Source organism: Lichenostomus cassidix, chromosome 1Aa (assembly GCF_008360975.1).
Source record: "Lichenostomus cassidix isolate B80296 chromosome 1Aa, HeHo_3.0, whole genome shotgun sequence".
Taxonomy (NCBI): domain Eukaryota; kingdom Metazoa; phylum Chordata; class Aves; order Passeriformes; family Meliphagidae; genus Lichenostomus; species Lichenostomus cassidix.
Window position 1 is genome coordinate 46,947,204 of NC_139480.1, and position 18,190 is coordinate 46,965,393.

An 18,190-nucleotide genomic window follows, 5' to 3' on the forward strand; every position below is an offset into this window, starting at 1 on the left:
TTTAGAAATAATGATCTGTTAAGAGCCAGATTTGGAAAGGGGCAAGGAGTAATGCTGTACTTGTAAAGGACTACTGATCTACACTGGATAATTTCATATTATTAATCTAATAAAAGATACTGCATTATGTTGTGACTGTAGACCCTGTGCATAATTAGAAAGGAGATCAAGGAAATTATCTGTAAGGCTGATTAGAAAAACATGATAAATGAATCATACTGTCCTGTCTGAATCTGAGATATAATTGTGCTTGCTTAGCAAATGAGCACTGGGAAGACCTCCTAGGTGGATAAGTGGATATTTATTAGTAGTTTAATACACTTCTCAACAGAGCAACACTTAACAGGGAATAGTTGATTTTTATATCCTTAAGGAATACAACTCAAATCTTTAAAAATCTTGAACTTCTGCTTTTTTTTTTTTGCTTCTTTTTTTTTGTATAGTCAACAGCAGGAGCATCGTTACTGGCTAACGCCTCACCTCTGACTCTCATGGCATCACCCCTGTCTGTAACCAGTCAGAACGTGACGTCTGCACCATTAACTCCTTTTGGGATGCTGGGTGGCCTTGTTCCTGTGACTGTGCCCTTCCAGTTTCCCTTGGAGCTGCTTGGCTTTGGGACGGACACAGCTGGAGCGACAACCACCTCGGGATCTACCTCAGCGGCTTTCCACCACAGCCTAACTCAGAGTGAGTGCAGTTAGCACACTGTGCTATAAGGAAAGATGCATCCTTGAAATGGAAATGGAGTAGGGAAGCAATAAAGTTCTAAGACACTCAAATTTGGTTCATGAAAATCCCTACAGTAGAGTAAATGTGATTCATTTACTGGTAAAAACTTCCATTACATAATTACCTAAGTGTTACAAATTACCTTTGATAAGCTTGACTTTGTTGTTATATTCACAGTGTATGAATAGTTTAGTTTTGAATGTGCTTTTTTGGGTTAACTTTTAATACCTTATCTTTAAAAAGGAGTATAGTTGGAAAGTTTCCAAATGCCACAATTAAAATAATGTGATTCCTCAGAATATCCTTAACTCAGTACAAACAACTCTCTTAGGAAGCACTATCAACCAAGATGGCATTTACTTTTTCTGATTGCTTATAAAGAAGCTATATATGTTTTTAACCCATATAAATTGTTGGCCAAAGGAAGTGATATGAAGAGCTGCATCTCAATACCAAGGCATGGTCCTTGCTCTGGCTTTTGATTAACTGTATCTGAATAGGTTTGTTCTGTTCACTTATTCCAGCCATCAGAATGCTGTCAGGTATTTTTTTTTTGTTGTGGAGATTAGCCTGCTACTATAGCTACACTATTTCACAGAGAGTGCCTCTCTCCTCAAGATTTATTTTTTATGTTTGCTCTCCTTTTTGTTCCCCCAGACTTACTGAAGGGTTTACAGCCAGGTGCTCAGCATGCAGCAACGCTGTCTCACTCACCTCTGCCTGCTCACTTGCAGCAAGCTTACACAGGTAAAGGCATGATATGTTTCTTATTACTTATTTTTTTACTTATTTTAATGTAAAAGTCAGATTTAGGCTCTAGACTGAAATAAAATATACACCAGTAATTAGTTTAGAGAAGACATGACACAGGGACAAACTTCGGTACCAGCAGGCAGTACTTACTCTATTGTAGCACTATTTTTTGAACCTGAACAATTTTTCCCCCTCTACTTCTCTTCAATGTCAGAAGCAAAAAAGTTCACAAATTCCAATACTTCACTGTAGCAATTCTAGAAACTGAACTGTACAAATTCAGGTAGTGGGGAAAAAAGGAATAGTACTTACTAGACACTAACATGATTGTTTACAGGCTGCATAAAGTATTTTTTCCACTAAAAATTTTCACTTCCCCTTTGAAAGAGAAACTGACCTTCCAGCTAAAAGCTTTCTCCATGTTTCTTACAAGAGTATATTCACACATGTGAATGGTGTGATGATTTCTTAGTGGAGGATCTGCTTTCCTTAGGAATTTTATGCTTGGTAAGACTGAGAACAGAAACTTGAAGTAGAACATTTTAGTTTTCAGTTTGTAAAGCTTTGGGCTGGAAGAATGTCAGAAAGCTTTAGAAGGTGCAGTTTAGAGTGTTCACCTTTCTTTGTAACCTGTAGTGTTTTCTGGGGGCCAGGAGAAGGAATGGGGAGGGTGGCAGTGGTTTGGTTCTTCATGGTGATTTGAGAGTTCCCAGTGCCAAAAAATTGGGCAGTGTTCTGGTATGAAACTTGGCATCTCAGGTTTCAACAAGGCTATTTCTAATAGATGAACTACAGAGAAGAAGCAAAGTCTTCCACTTGGTAAAGACAATATACTTTTTGGTGATGCTAAAGCTGAACTTGCAAAATTCCTGTCTCTCTTACTGTAAATTACAAAAACAAAAGTTCACTCATGCTTTTCTTCTTCCCTTTATGTTTCTGTCTCTCAACTACAGATGGAGGCCAAAGTAAAGGGGACACTAAGTTACAGCGGAAAAACCAGTGACTTCTGGACAAGCAAGGGAGCTGAAGCAGTTCTGGTTGGCTGACAGAATCTGCCCAGTTGGGAAAGTGCTTATTGTCACAGGGCTGCTGTTTCTGTCAATGTTTACATATTCTGATCCTAAGCACTGTGGTGAGAGGAAGAAGAAAAATAAAACAATACTTGATCAAAGAGAGAAGGAAAAGGGGGACTGGTCCTCCTGGTCATGCAGACTGGTCATAGTTTGATATTGCCTAAAGAAACAACCTTTTTTTATCTGCTCTGATTGGCTCTTAAAAGAAATTGATCGTCAAACCCACAGCAGCACCAATTTTGTTTCTGGGTGAAGTCCAATGAAAAGTGGAAATGGTGAAAGGAGCTAGAATAGGTTTCTCCATTCATTGTGTAAGGTGGAATCATCCACTTCATTAGTGCCCGAAGTGCCCCGTGTAAGATTATGTGTAGGTCCTGAGTGTACTATACGGTTGTGGACCAAAGGTTATGTAGAATAGAGGTGGTGCTGGGATACTTTGCATTATAATTAAACTTTTACACAAAAGCAGTTTCTGATAATGGGCATTTTTCCAGCTTTAGAAGGCTGTTTGGCTTTAGGGAGCCTACAGATGTATGCAGTTTCATCAGAGACTTGTCTTCTGAAACAGATCTCCTGGTACATCAAGATGTGAGACACAGACTATTTGATTTATTTTCAGGGTTTTTTTAGTACAAAAGTTCTTATTTAAGGGAGGAAGGGGATGAAAAATGTTTTATTTACATGAAAAAGAAACCCACATTTTATCGGTCAGACTAGCATTTCTTTCCCACATTTTTTTTAAAAGCATGCTAATGTTTCAGTATTTCCATTTGTTAAACTTTCTTTTACCTATGCCTTGTGCTTATTTGCTACTGAAAAGATACTCTATTCATGTCTTTTCATAAACCACAACCAGTTCTTTTCTCAGTCCTCATCTTTTATCTAATTCCTCCCAGAAGCCATGCATTATATTGATTTGCTAGTTAAAGCTGATTGTGACCTATTCCAGAGTCAGGTTAATACTGCTGCAGGCATTAGCCAAAGAGGAGTCGTTCAAAAGCGACCAGAGGTGCCTTCTCTTCTGGGGGCTGAATGGGTTGTCTCCAGCATTTCCAGCCCCTGCTGGCCTGGGGAGTTTGACCTGAACTCTTTCTTACATGGTAGCACAAGACTGCAGAGCTGGCTTTGTTGGTTTTGGTTTTGTTTTTTTTCTTTGATAGCAATACATCAACCGGTTCACGTGTAAGGTTAGGAAGCATCCAGCACGTGTTGCACTTTTGACACTAGGACAGAACTGTGCTGTTGAGTCCCTTGTGCTGTCAGGTAAAAGGTGAGAATGGCAGAAATGAAAATAAGTCATAGGGGAAAGGAGCAAATAAACCAGTATGATGCCCTTCTCCTTCAACCCTGAAACATTCCTTTGACCAGAGATGCTGAAATTATTAGTAACTAGTTTTTCTGGTAGTTTGACTTGAGATTGAGCTAGACACTACTGGTTATCTCACACCTTTTAGAGAGACTTTGACACCTGAATAATGAATCTTAAATGTTTTTTGCTAGATTACTTAGAGCTTGCAGGTTTCTTTTACATGTGATTTATTTTTCTTAGATCAGACAACAATTTCTTTTCTATTTAGAGCTCATTTTAATTTTATATAAATATATATACATAAATTTAAAATAATATATATTGTGTATTTAGTATAAAAATGTTGGGTTGAGCTCAGCAATAAATGTTTTTGCACAAAACTTCTGTGAAAGACAGATTGAATTAAGATGCATTAGTTCATTAATTTCACTCCACAGCATCTGCCAATTAAATGCTTTTTAGCTGGCACTAATGTTTTGTATGTGGTGTGTTGATCAGATAAGCTTACATTTCCATCGAGGTTATTTAGAGTTGAAACACATACAGGTACATAGACCCTGGCATTCTTAATACTGCACAAATTCTGTCAAAAACCATAAACTATTTAGAGTGCAAGCTTGATCTGATTTTTTTCTTTTTTTTTTTTCTCCAGGAAGGGTTGAAGGAAGCCAACTTTTTTTTTTTTTTGAGACCCAACAGTTCTGGCAGGATGTTAATTCTCTGAACTGTGTCAATCCTGAGAACTTTAACAATGCATGTAGCTAAGGGAGCTGTGGCAGTGAGCCATTGGGCAGCAATATATTTAAAGGACCCTGTCCTAAGAGAGTTCTACCTCTTCTATGTTTTCCTCATCAAGGCATTTCATTCAAATTGTCATCTTTTGTCTTCATACGATTTGAAATTTTAGACTGGGAGACTTGGAGCCCTTTATAACTACAGCACAAATTCCCTTTCAACATTCCTTTCTTCCTGGAAGTATGCTTCATCTTCAGTTGAAGAGTATCCTCTTGAAATCTTGAGGGTAGGAGTAGTCCTGGCTCTGTGTCCTATTGAGCTTCTCAGTCTTGGGAAACAAGTCAACTAGTACTTGTTGTGGAAATAGATAGTAGGATGATGAAAATGAAGATGACCATACATTGTTTGTGATATCAAACAACCCCCCCAGCAGTTAACTGTTTTCAGTCATTATTGCTCCTGAGCATCTTTTCAATGAACAACATTGGGAATGTGGACCCTTTAATTGCTATTTCCTATTCTCCCTGGTTAAACCCAGCAAGGCCAAATCAGAGGAAATAATAGGGTGGTTCCCAGAGACCTTTGCAGGTAGCGTAGACAGGATGGGAAAGGGAAAGATTACTGCAACGTGTGAATGCAAAATTAGATTAATGTTTTGCTATTTTCTGCACAGCAACTCTTCTGAAGACATTTTCCCCCCAAGTTTTTACTACTTTTTAAAGGCCTTTGTTAATAAACTATAGTTGTACATATTAAATAAACCCTCAGTATTCACAAGCAATAAGAAAGCCAAGTAGAGCTGTCTTTTCCAGGCAGCAGGGCTGAACTTGGTTTGGGGACTGTATGTGAGCTGATGTGTCAAGCTCTCTGAAAGCCCCAAACAAATGCAAGCAATAAGTTCCAACACAGGTTTTAGATTTTAAAACTGTCTGGGTAGTATTTTCTGCTACACGATCCAAAGTCCCAAAAACCATGGTAGCTATTTTAAATCATTACTGATACTTGGAAAGAAAGAAGGCAGGCTAGATGAAAAACAGGCTGCAAAGTTTCCTGATACCTTGGACTGTAACTGCAGTGTTCTCCCATTCCAAGATACAAATGGCCTAAATCACTTTGTCCAGCCTTCTCCATTGATTTGAGAAACGTCTAAATACTGATCAACTGAGTCACAAGTGTGGATGCTGTGGGTTTCACATCTGTTTTCTGCTAATCAGAAGTAACTTTTAATGACTTGGGTTCTGCTTCATGTTTGAATCTGATCAAAGTTGTCTGATGCACAGATTTAGGGGTGGGACAGATGCTAAAAGCCTGTTCCTTCCTGCAGTCCCATCATCTGACCCTTCCTCCACACTCCTTCTCCACTTGGTGCAAGACCCTTGAGGACATGAAAAGAGAGAAATCTGCAACTCTCCCAAGCTGCCATCAGTTGTGCGAACCAGTAACCCTCTGGGAGTCACCTTGGACTCCAACTAACTTTATCACATTTGCTGCTACATTCGTAAAATGAACTTTTGGCTGTATTTATTAGCAAATTTTAATCTAGTTTACAGGTTATTTTGGTTTTATTTTGATTAGTTTTTGCCCACAGTTGGATTAGAAGTGTTTGGGTGTTTGGGTTGATGGGTTTTTTGTTTTGATTTTTTTTTTGTTTGTTTGTTTTTGAGTGAATTGGTGAAAGCACAGTGGTCCCTCTTCTGCTTTTGTTCTGGATTTTTTTGAAGATGGCATTGCAGGGAAAATCTACAGCCAAGCCAAACTGTGGAAGGCTTCCTCCCACACCTAACTTTCATCTTTTGCTGAACTGGGGGGGAAGATCATTAAAGGGACACATGGTTTTTTGTTTGGGCTTGTTTGTTGTTTTGGTTTTGTTTCTTTTTCATAAAATGAACCAGAAGGTAAAAGAATTAGGTGAACAACTGATTAATTAACACTTTATGCAATTTTAATTTTATAGAAATTTAAAAAAAGATTGGTAGACTTTGATTGGTCCAAGCTCTGGTGAAATGGCTGTTACCCTTCATGACTTACTTGATTCAGGCCTTTGTCCTTTGTTTAAGTGCCTTTTTTTTTTTTAATTTTATTTCCCTACCCTTTAAACTTTTCTCAGAGATCCTGAAATGCTGGAAGGCATTTTGGAGGAAAATCTTAAGCTTGCCAAGATGGCTTTATGCTGTTATACTATTTTTTTCCCCTTTTGTAAAGAAAAAAAAAAACAAAACCAAGTGTGTAATGTGTGTAACTTCATAGCTGCTATACTGTGGCATTGGTTCTGTGTGCTTGTGCATTCTCTCTCAAGCACACACGTGCACACACACATACAAGCAATATTCCTGAAACCTGTTCATCCTTCTCCATTCTCCTGGCTCTGTTAAACACTACTTAAAGGCTGAACGTTTGTGCAAAGATGGCAGTACAATAAAAGTGTGTGCATGAGTGTGCATAAATGTGCATGAGAGAAAGGAAGTGGCTAATGGGAATGAAACTTCTTGCATTTTTCTCTGAAGGTTTTAAATTTGTTTCTTAATTAGGTCATGAGTAAAACATTATGGGCCCTGTTTGGCAACCTTATTAATTACTGGACTGCTTCACACAATCACTGAGTCTGAGGCAGAGATGTGTAGCTGACAGCCCCAAGGAGATGTGGGGTAAATCAAGTTAAAATAGCAGCTTGCAACATACTTGAATTGAGATTAACTGCAAGGAATCTTGTGTGCAGCTGGTCACATCTGCTTGATACCTGTTACTGTAAGGATTCTTGTATTTACCAAAGTTGCCACTTTCTACCATGCCTCCTGTATAAAAATGAATTTGGTAAAACCTGCACCAGTGCAGCTGCTAATTGAGTTTAAAGCTGGCTAAGCCTCACATGCTGCCTAAGTCACTCACCATGATGTACTTTTCTAGTTGTACTTCTTCTCAATTTGTTGAGATTTTATTAATGGTTTCTTCTCTTACTATAATGAACAGTAAGTTCATGTGTTCTTAGCTGCAGATAAACCCTCATAATACTATCTGTGCTCGTTTCCTTGTTCTCAGACAAAATTAGCTATCTGCAATAGATCTAGTGATTTTAACAGCTTTTTGCTGAGGATCTATCTAACTTATGATTATTATAAACGTGAATTCCTGAAATTAGTAATTCACTTGTGGACCAAGTGCTAAACTGAAGGTAACATGCATATGCATCACTAGACTATTCCTGTTCTGTGATGTTCTTCCCCTAGGGAAGATCTAATTTTGAGTTGCAATATGAAAAGGAAGCATTTATTTTACAGAATGGGAATGGAATGAGGAGTCCTTCAAGGGTGGAGAACCAGCGTGGAAAACAGAGACTATGGTACCAAATATGTTCCTGGGGCAGAGAATAGCCTAACTCAGTTCTTGGTTTGTCTTCATGTTTGAGTAAACCTGTTACGTAAACTAGGCCATAAGTGGATTTCTCCTACCAATCTAATGGTGCCAGTCAAAGATAGGACTATTGCTGGTAGCTCAGCCAGGTGGAGTGGTAGTTATGGGTGCTTCTTAATCTGTTTTAGGTGCATCAGTGAAGTTACTTCAGTGAAGTTTACCACATCCACCAGTTACGTTGTTGAATTCATTTTGAACACACATACTCTTCATCCTAGGCTGATCTGTGGGATGAGAAATGTACAGCTGGTGATGATGGCTGACTATTGCAGTCTTTAACAAATGCAGCTGTTGTAAAAAATCTGTGTCTGTCTACTGCTTGAGAAATCACTGCCAAAATAAGCACCAGAAGTATGCTTACTGGGCCACTGGAAAGATAACTGTTGTGTAGGGGAATGCTTTGTTTGTGGAAACTTCTGGTGAGGCTTCATCATCCTTGTTCTATGATGCAGTGATCCCTTGCTGCTGTAATAGCCTTTTGGGGCTGTAGAAAGCCCTAGTGCTGCTGTGAGTTATGCTGAGAGATCAACATGGCCTGGAACTGGCCCAAAACTGGGGAAGTACAAAGATTCCCTGCAACTGTTTTTGCACATTCATAAATAAAACTGTTCTAATCTTGTCAGTAGTCAAGGATCTAGGCCTGTATTTTGTAGCCATTTTTGACGGCTGTAGTTCTACAGAGTAACTCTGGAAAAAAAACCCAACCACCACCATGTTTTGTATCTAGAAGTGTATTTGGGTCTCTTCCCTTGCTGTCACCTCCTGCTTAAACAATAACCATTAGCTACTGAGTTTTTCTTTGTGGTGAAGTAATCCCAAGCAAGCAGTGTACACTATGTTTGACTCCTATCATGCACAATACTAAAAGGGTTTTTTGTTTGTTCTTTTTCTTCCTTGCAGTGTGTGCCAGATGTGTTTTATCAATAGATAGTTATATTTGCTACTGTCTAGTACCAAGAGAAAAAGAGTGGGAGAGAGTCAACCAAAACCAGTTAGGAGATGCCAGCATCAAAGGCCAAACGGAGTAGTTGCCAAGGCAGACAGACCTTCTTTGAGACTTGGCAGATTTCACCAGAGGAGTGGGGGAAGAAACTTTCTTGTGTTCTCAGCTTTTTCCAGATAAGGCCTTAGTTTGATTAGTAGTCACTAATATCAACTATGCAGATAAGTATTTACATGTTTCAGTGTTCCATGCATTCCTTTCCCCAGCTACCCCTCGTTACACATATTGAAGTTTTACCCAAAGAAAATTGAATATTTTTGAATGTCTATAATGCAGAACTTTTTTGCTAACCTGAAAAAACCCCTGTATTTTAAAAAAGAAACCCTTTCACTGGGGCAACAAGTAGTGTCAAGTGTCATGAAGTTGCTTTGAGAGGGAAGCTAAAATTGCTTCTCGTGACAGGTTTTAGTCTGAGAGTTTTTTAGAATATTCAGCTCTCACAATTGGTTTGAGAAGCTGCAGCAGTGTTTTTTAATGTGCAGATTGGATTTGGGAAGAAACTGATGAGACATCCCAGGTTTCTTTCCAGCATCAGAAGTGAATGAAATTAATTTCTCACTGAAATGAAGTTGCTTCTAAACAAGGGGAGTTACCAGCTAAATAAAAACTAAATCACAATCCCCAGGTATTTCTCACTGGTCTTTTAGTCTTGTTGTATGTAACTACAAATAACAATTTAGCTCAGAGATGAGAACTGTAGTATGTGTTTTATTGCCGGTGATTCCATCATGTAGCAGTTAGTACCATGTTCTTGCATAGTTATCAAGATCTGTACTGGAAATAGATGGAGAAATTTTATTTTTGGACTACTGTTAAAAAAAAAAAAACAATAACAAAATTAATTACTACTTTTTATCCCCCCAAAGTCTACTGAGCAGTGCTATATTTTAGCAGTTAAAGTAGTATCCTTGTTACGTGATTTGTCTCTTGTAGTCTTCTTTTACTGAGGGTTAGAAGCATTTAATGAGTAATCCTTAAAAAGTTGCCATTCTCTAGCTCACGGTCAGGTGCTTATAATAAAAGGGCATCTGTGGTGATAACTTCTGATGATACAAAATCTCTATATTAAGAATACTTCATTGGGAAAAAAAACCAGGTGTGGGTACAAGTCCCTTTAGGTCTGCCTGATAAAAGAGGGTCAGTGAAGAAGAATGCCCTGCACAGCTGATAGCAGTGGGGATCATCCCCTCAACAGCAGTTTGGCCTCTGTATCCTTTGTTTGGTGTCACTTTATATATATATATATATATATATATATATATATATATATATATATTAGCAAGTTTGGATATAGCCAGTTTAATTCTACCTGACTTGCTGTGATACCCCAGGCAATGAAGGGCTGAGAAACTTCTGCTGCCTTTCACTGGGAAGCTCAGAACAAAAAGCTGGATGAGTTTTTTTTATTATTAGCAAATGTTAAATCACAGCTAGAATTCTTTGCATTCCTTGGCTTCAGACAAAGGAGTGCACAGTTACTACGAGATGGCAAACCTGTTTGAGTTGGTGATTCCTGTGATGCTTTACCCAGTCCAGCATGACTTTGTACAAGATCACCTTCCTCCTTTTAACACTCGCGCATTCCGGATCATAGGGCTCTGTGATGGAGAGAGGATCCCAACAGCCCTGTGCTTACTTGATGAGCTCTCCAGGGAAACTGCCCTGGGAAATGCTCCCCTCTTGTGACAACAAGCCTCAACAACCACATTCAGCTACATTTGGGTGGCAAGCACCACTTTCATTTGGGTTTTTTAGGGAGGTGTGTTCCAATAACTTCAAGGGATACTGTGTTTTAAATGTGTGATTTCTTTCCTCTCTCCTTATAAAACTGGACCTGAACACAAGTTTTGAATTGTTGGGGTTTGTTTGGTTTGGGTTTTGGTTTTTGTTTGGGTTTTTTTTTTTTTTTGGTAATAATCTCAGGACCTGAAAGATTGTAGCATTTAGTGTGTCTTAAAAATGATGTACTGTACCAGCCATGGATTTTGTAAATACACCTGTCTCCCTTTTTTGTATTTTAATTTTTTAAAAGTGTGTAAGGCTCTTTGCCAGAGGAACTGGTGCCTGTTTTATCTCCATCCTGAACTGAGACAGGAGAAGGAAGAAGCTGCTGCCACAAAAGCCTGCGTCAGTTCCAAACGTGTATATTGTTCTGGTCAGTTTAATGGCTGTTAGTCTTTTGTTAGTTGGGAAGCCAGTTAGTTCCCTGCACGTTCCCACTTGTGGCTAGCAGACCCCTGTCAGGGAGGCTGATTTTAACTCTCGTCTGTGTGACTACTTGATGTTTTCACTCCTTCCAGGTACTCAGGTTTTCTATCCCTGAGCAGTCCCGTGCTTTCAGAGGTCAGGACTATTGGCCCTCTGCGAGAATAGAGCATTTTATTTTATCAATGCTTTGATCCAAACACAGTCATGGGGCTCATATCCTGCGAACCTCGCAGGTAGTGCTGCCTTCACCTGTTCCGGAAGGGACTTGCGCTTTTCTGCTTTCCTGACCGGAGCTCAGGCTTTTTTTGGCAGCAGCCTTAGCTCTGGGAGTCACCCTAGCCGGCAGAGCCTGTTCTGCAGCAGGAGCCTTACTGCATTCGGCGTAGCTCGTCCCTGTCCTGACCGCGACAGGGCTTTTCATGAGTGTATTTTCTTTTTTTTTTTCATGTGTCACGTGTCTGTGCTGTATTAAATAAAGAGGAATGTACATATTAGCCCCGCGTCTGTGATTTCTCGCAAAGATAAAAGATGGGGAAAGGTTTCACTTGAAGGGCTGTCACTCGGGGCTTTTCGTCGGGTTTTTCGGTTGTGGGAGTGGGGGCCTCCCTCAGTCAGGGCAACTACTCAGGCGAGGGCAACACCGCATGCAAGGAGCAGCATTCTGAAACACCCAGAGGGTCGGGATGAAAAGAAGCGCTTCAGCCGGCAGCTCGCAGCTCCGAACCGCTGCCTCACACCGCCATGAATGACCCTCAGCCCCGCCCCGAGTCTCAGGGGGCCGCGCGCCAGCCGCGCGGGGCGGCGCTGCCCAATCAGCGGCCTCCAATGCGTTCCATAAAAGGAAAGGGGGCGGGGACAAGGAATAAGTATGCACACAGAAACAACCCTCCCGCGGCAGCCCCAGTGGCCTAATGGATAAGGCATTGGCCTCCTAAGCCAGGGATTGTGGGTTCGAGTCCCATCTGGGGTGGGTGCTTTTTTTGCATTCGAGCCGCGCCGCCTCTCCCGGGTGTGTGTGAGCCGCCGGCTGCCTTCGCTCTGCGGCTCCCGGGCTTGTTGTGGGGCGTCCCCTTCTGGTCCCGGCGAGACCTGTAGCCCCTTTTAAACCGCACACCCCAGAAACTCGTGGCGACGCGCTCGCGGCCCAACTCGGTTTCCCGCCGTGCGATGCGCCTTTCGGGAGCCTCCCAGCGCTCCCGCTCCGTTACCACAGGCTGGCGGCCAGGCGCGGGGCCGAGCGCGAGGCGCGGAGCGGGCACTCCCCGTTCCCGCCGCTCGACCCGCGATGGCGGCGGGGGGCGGCAGAGAGTAGGCGGAGACGATCGTGCGCTCGGCGCTCGACTGCCCGCACTGCCGGGGCGCGAGGGCGAGGCGCGGCGGCGGCGCTCGATTGGCCGGGGCTCCCCGCGCGCGGGCGGGAAGATGGCGGCGCTGGGAGCCCCGCTGCGCACCCTGCGCGCGCTGCTGCGCGAGCTGCGCCACGCCGCCGGCGACAGCCGCTCCTATCGCGACAGCCCCGCCTATCGGCACGTGCTCGCGGCCTTCCGCGCCCACCGGGTACGCGCCGCGCCCCCACACACACCCCGCGCCCCGGGCCCGGGCAGCCCCCGCGCCTCGGCGAGGCTTGCGGGCCGCCCTGACCGCGTGTCCCCGCAGGTGACCAGCGAGAAGCTGTGCCGCGCCCAGCAGGAGCTGCACTTCCAGGCTGCCACCTACCTGTGCCTGCTGCGCAGCGTCCGCCAGCACGAGGCGCTGCACCGCGAGTACCACGGCAGGGGCGAGCGCTCGCCGCAGGAGGTGGCCGGGCTGGTGGGCTTCAGGCTGCCTCAGCAGCCCGGAGGAAAGGGCTGAGGCGGGTCTGCTGTGTCCAGTGTTTATTCCTCAATAAATACCCGAGAGCTGCCGGAACGGGCTGGGTTCTCTAGCAGGTGTGTTTTGTCGGTGCTGGGTTATGGTGTGAAAGCCATATCTGGGAACTCTGTCCCTTTACCAGGCTGCCCGTCCCGTCCTCCTGAATGCCTGGCGGGACGGACACCCTCCCCGGGCTGACAGAGGCTGGTTGTGCTGGAAACCATGTCAGCCTTCGCTGCTGAGCTGCTTGTCTGAGGGGCTGCAGGGGGTCGTGGTTCCCCCGCGTGGTTCAAAGGCAGTCGGTAAGAGAATTTGCCCAGTGTTTACTGAAGCATTTTCCAGCCATGTTCTGTGTATGTGGAATTTCTTACTCTGCCAGGAACAAAGGTCGTCTCTGTGGCGTGTCCATGGATTTTGGAGAGCACTGCGGCAGCACAAACTTCTTCCATCTTAAAGATTCTTTTGGTTTTTTTCCCCACGGCGGTGAGCTAGCCGTAGCAATTCAGAGTGATGAATTCTTAATGAGTTACATGTTTCTCAGTGTCTCTGACAAGTCTGCCAGCTTCCTGTGCTTCCCTCATACACTGAGTCTCAGAGAAGCTGAGGGGAACTGACTGTTGCCAGTCACACAAGGTATACAAATGGGACTGTATTCTCACTCATCTCACCGTCTGGAACAGCGAGTTTCTGTTTATAAAAGGGTCCTGAACTGTTGTTATTCCCAGAAGAATGTTGAATTGTATGCAGGATATGTAAGAAATCTGTAACAAGGATGACTTACAATGGCTAAAAATGTGAGCTTTGCCTGGGGAGAAGCTTGAAGCAACTCTAGCAGAAGAGTGTATTTTTGGAGGGTTTTTTTGCTGCCAGGGAAAACTAAATGCTCTGTCGGAAAAGCATTCCAAATAGAATTAGTTCATCTAAGATACATCTTCTTTCCCCTGTATTTAAAACTTGGGGATGATTTAATCCCCACAGGATAGTGGATAGGCACAATGCATTCTTAAAACTGGGGGGATTTGGGCTACCTAGCTAAGTAAGGAGATTGGAACTACAAGTTTTAGGGTTCTGTAGACCAAAACTGCAGTTTGCAAGTCTTACAGTGTCTCACTAGTTAAACGGTGGGGTTTTTTGAAAAGCGTTGATATCACAGGTGGGAAAGTACCAGCTCAGTAGATCAAAGTTATGGGATGTCACCACACCCTGAGAATGGGTGTGACATCCTGGTTGTTCTGAGTTATTTAATGCAAAGTGCTGCATTCTACAATTTACTTTCCAGACGGACCAAAGATTTGCACCATCTGAAGTCTCACAGTCTATAGTTTATTGCTTGAGAAGGGAAATAAATTAATAAAAAACAAAAAAAAAAGCTCATTTGGCCAGCCATAGATGCTCTTTAAAGGGTACAAGGAGGTAAGGTGTGGATGGTGTGGATAAAAACAGTAGCTAAAATGTCTCAATTTCCCCCGAAGCATACTAAGGTACTAATCAGAGAATTCTAACCAGTATTGGTGTCTCTTCCATTTTACTTCCCCTTCAATCCAAAGTAATGACTGACAAAAACAAATTTGTATTCTAAAGAAAAAGCAAAGCAAGGACATACTGCAATTAGCTGAGGGGCACCGGGTAGAATCTTTTGCTGAATGTGTTACAGAAGAGCATCTTCCCTGCAAGTCCTTGTGAAACACAGGTGATTGGGCGGGGGCGGGTGTCATGCTAGGGGGGTTTGAGTTGCCTCTTTTCCCTCGTACGGAGCTAACCTTGAACGCGGCACCGCTGGCGGACCATTGGAATTGATCTTTGGGACGGGTTTTGGGCGCTAGATGGCAACACGCTGGCTGACGAAGGGAAAATCACAAAATGCAGGCGTTCGGATGGGTAAAATCCGTGAAAACTTTTTCTTTTTTTTTTTTAATGGATCTCGGTGCCCGTAAGTTGAATTAGCAGCCACACGTGGGCAGTTTTCAGGGAGGCTCTCCAGTAAGCGGGATATTAGAGTGTCTTTCTCAGCACGCCTGCAGCCGGCACGTTGAGCGGAACGCGGGCCGTGGCGGTGGCGCTGCGGTGAGTCCGAGAGGGCACTGTCCCCAGCGGGCACTGTCCCCCGAGGGCACTGTCCCCCGAGGGCACTGTCCCCAGCGGGCACTGTCCCCCGCGGGCACTGTCCCCACAGGGCACTGTCCCCCGAGGGCACTGTCCCCGCTCCGCTCCGCACACAACCGCGCCCGCCGCCGACCCGGAGACCGTGACGTCACGCCGGCCACGCGGGCCCTCCCGGCCAATCGGCGCGCCCCAGGGGCCCAGCCCGGCGGCCCAATCGGGAGCCTCGCCGCGCGGTGCGTCACCGGCCGAGCGGCGCGGGCCGTGGCCAATGAGCGGGCGCCGAGAGCCGGCCGCGCTGACGTCGCGGAGCGGGCGGAGGGGCGCAGGGCGCGTGCGCGCGGGTTTCCGTTCCCGCCGGCGCGCGCGCGTGGCGGGCGCGGGAGGGAGCGGGAGGAGGGGAGCGCGTGGGGGCGCGAGGCGGCGGCGGGTCCGGCGCGAGGCGAGTTTCCCGCTCCGCTTCCCACCGGGAAGGCAGGCCGGGCAGCGCCCGCTCCGTCTCTCCCCCCGCGGCGGCGGGGGAGCGGCCCCGCCCGGGCCCGCCCGTGACGCGAGGGGCAGGGCCGAGCGCCCGCCGCGCCTCGGGCCTTGTAGGCCGCTGTCGGTGTGACTCGGCCGGGCCGCGCCGGCGCCCCCCGCGCTCAAGATGTCGGCGCAGGCCCAGATGCGCGCCATGCTGGACCAGCTCATGGGCACGTCCCGGGACGGTAAGTGCCCCTCGGCCGCGGTGGGGCGGGGAGCAGGGGGCGGAGCCGCCGCAGCCCCGGAGGTCACGGCGGTACCGGGCGGGCCGGGCGGTGTTGGCCGCGATGGGCAGGGCCGGGCCCGTTCCCGCACGCCTGGCGGGGCGGGGCTGCTGGGGCCGTCGGCCAGCGGCGGGTGGGGGGAGCCGGGCACCGCCTCCCCCCGCGGAGCTGCCGCCGCCGGGCACTGTCCCGCTGTCCCGCTGTCCGGCGGCCGCGCTGGCGGCCCTGCTGCCATCGGAGATTCGCTCTCGGCGCTGTCCGCGGCGCGCTGCCTTCCCGCGCCGTCACCGCACAGGGACGCGCAATTTTGCGAGATCCTGATCATCGTGGGGAGGACACAGCGAACCTAAAGAATCCCCCCAAGCTAACAGCGCCCAGTAGAGCAGGGTGGGTTTTTGTGTCATGATAGATTTGTCTAAATTCTGGCCCAAACCATCGTGTCAGTCATCAGGCGGGTATGCCTTTTGCCTTCTGAAAGGCAACGTAGGGTTGACCCAAGCGGACGAACTCATTTAAAAAACAAGCCCTTAACAGCCAAGTGAAAGCTTAGTATCTGGGGGCAGTAATCCCTGCGGGAGATACCAGAGGTACGGCCAGGTTTCAGATGGCTCTGCGATAACACAGTGAGAAGTATCGCTACGGAAAGCTGTTGGCAGTTTTTGTCGGGCTGCATGGCGATGAGCTTGAAAGTTAGCCGCGGCATTCGCCCATCAATCCAGTTATCTAGCGGCTGCTAGGAAAGAGCAGTTCCAGTCATGCTGTGCAGTTCTTAAACAAGAGAATACTGCACCCGAGGGTAGGCAGCAATTAGAGATGATTGGAGTGTTCCGCATGTCACACTCGGTCTGTACTCACACTCTTGCAGGCGTGTTACGTTTGTTGAAGCTTCGTGCTGAATTAAGGGTTACCTGTTTTCCCGTGCACCAGATAGGATGTGGGAAGTGGGATGTACCTTGTATGTCCTGATCGTCTCTTGGTGCTGGGCTAATGTGATACATCAGCTTTTTTTAGTATAATCCAGAATTTCAAATAAACGTAACTGGTTTATGCGTACCTCTTACATCATGAATGCTTTCTGCTGAGTTCTGAATTACTGTTGTGCAAAAATTGTCTTCCAGAGTAAGGCTGCTGAGTGAGTTGTCATCATGCAGGATCTAATTTAGGGTGGTTTTGTCTTGCTCCAGAAGATTTTCCAATACTTCCTGTTGTGGCTGCGCATGTCTGAGTGCTTGGCAAAGTAACATTGTGCTTACGAAACTCAAGTCTTCCCAGCGTTGGCACCTAGATCGCTGTCTCAGTGCTACCCTAAGTCTATACAGAAGGTTTAAAGGGGGTGGAGGAACTGTTTCAATTTCTGAAAGTGTATTCTGTTGGGTGGTGGGAGAAGAGTGTGATTTACTTGGGACAGCTGCTCAAAAATGTTATGGGACTAAAATCTAAACCAGGAAAAGCCATTTTAAACTATATTTTCTGTGGCTTTATGAGAAAGCAGTTATTTTGTTGATGATTGTATACCCTTCTTCCCACCCACCCTGTAATTCCTAAACTGCATGTGCTGAACTGTTCAGAAACCAACTGGCTAGAAAGGAAGCATTTAAATAAAATGGGCAGGATGGGGAAGGATAAGGAGAAAAATCCGTTTGTAAAACTGGCTTCCATTATTGGATTGAGGATCACAGTGTAACCATTCTAGTTAAAAAAAAAAAAGTCCAGGGGAGCATTATTTAAACTGAAGTGTACACAGGGATTGAAAATTATCCCTTTTTTGCTGAGCTAGTGTTAATAAATCCAAGGCCAGGCTCAAGGTCATTGAAATATTGCTAACCTTGAGAATAGTGGGGTTTGGGGTCATTAGGTTTTTCTATATTTCTATTACCTTTGACAGATATTCTGTTTCTGTTTAATATGCAAATTGCAGCCTGTCATTAGAATGTGCCAATTTTTCAGTTTCTTGGTAGATGATAATTCTAATTTCACCACTTGTCCCCATTGCCTTTGATTTTTCTCTGCATGGCAACACAATAGCGCTTAAAATGTTGCTGAAAAAATAATCTTTCTTGGGCAGTGTTTTTGTTTTGTGTTGTTTAAAATTACCAAAGTGCTTTTTCATTTCCTACTTTACACAGTCTGGCAGGTTTTTTGTGTTGTTCAGGGTTTTTTTTTGAGAAGCCTAGAATATGCAAGCTTAAAAATCTTACCCATTTTAGAAAAGATAGATCAAACATTTGATCTCTTCAGTGGGAATAGAAAAAACTCAGAGGTAAATTTAAAA

General features: G+C 45.0%; 3 protein-coding genes and 1 non-coding gene across 4 annotated transcripts in view; all 4 read left to right on the forward strand.

Annotated features, from left to right (window-relative positions):
- The window catches only part of UBN2 (ubinuclein 2), a 52,275-nt gene extending 40,560 nt beyond the window's left edge, over positions 1-11,715 (forward strand). The window contains exons 15-17 of the mRNA XM_085048044.1: positions 444-690; positions 1,390-1,479; positions 2,439-11,715. Coding sequence (XP_084904170.1) covers positions 444-690; positions 1,390-1,479; positions 2,439-2,488 — 387 coding nt within the window. The 3' untranslated portion in view covers positions 2,489-11,715. The remainder of the gene's footprint in view (positions 1-443; positions 691-1,389; positions 1,480-2,438) is intronic.
- A 403-nt stretch (positions 11,716-12,118) lies between these two features.
- Positions 12,119-12,191, forward strand: TRNAR-CCU (transfer RNA arginine (anticodon CCU)). Its single transcript has one exon. It is a non-coding gene; the product is annotated as a tRNA-Arg (tRNA).
- Positions 12,192-12,599: 408 nt separating this feature from the next.
- On the forward strand, positions 12,600-13,145 carry FMC1 (formation of mitochondrial complex V assembly factor 1). Its single transcript, XM_085048087.1, has 2 exons — positions 12,600-12,778; positions 12,878-13,145. Exons 1-2 carry the CDS (start codon positions 12,644-12,646, stop codon positions 13,070-13,072), a joined length of 330 nt encoding a protein of 109 aa, XP_084904213.1. The 5' UTR covers positions 12,600-12,643; the 3' UTR covers positions 13,073-13,145.
- Positions 13,146-15,535: 2,390 nt separating this feature from the next.
- The window catches only part of LUC7L2 (LUC7 like 2, pre-mRNA splicing factor), a 28,555-nt gene continuing 25,900 nt past the window's right edge, over positions 15,536-18,190 (forward strand). Inside the window, exon 1 of the mRNA XM_085048069.1 lies at positions 15,536-15,879. Coding sequence (XP_084904195.1) covers positions 15,819-15,879 — 61 coding nt within the window. The 5' untranslated portion in view covers positions 15,536-15,818. The remainder of the gene's footprint in view (positions 15,880-18,190) is intronic.

What these genes read in the sequence shown, in the direction of transcription:
- FMC1 (XM_085048087.1), top strand. Translation starts at nt 12,644, where the DNA reads ATGGCGGCGCTGGGAGCCCCGCTGCGCACCCTGCGCGCGCTGCTGCGC. An exon ending in CGGCCTTCCGCGCCCACCGG is followed by an intron (nt 12,779 to 12,877) that starts GTACGCGCCGCG and finishes GTGTCCCCGCAG; the next exon opens with GTGACCAGCGAGAAGCTGTG.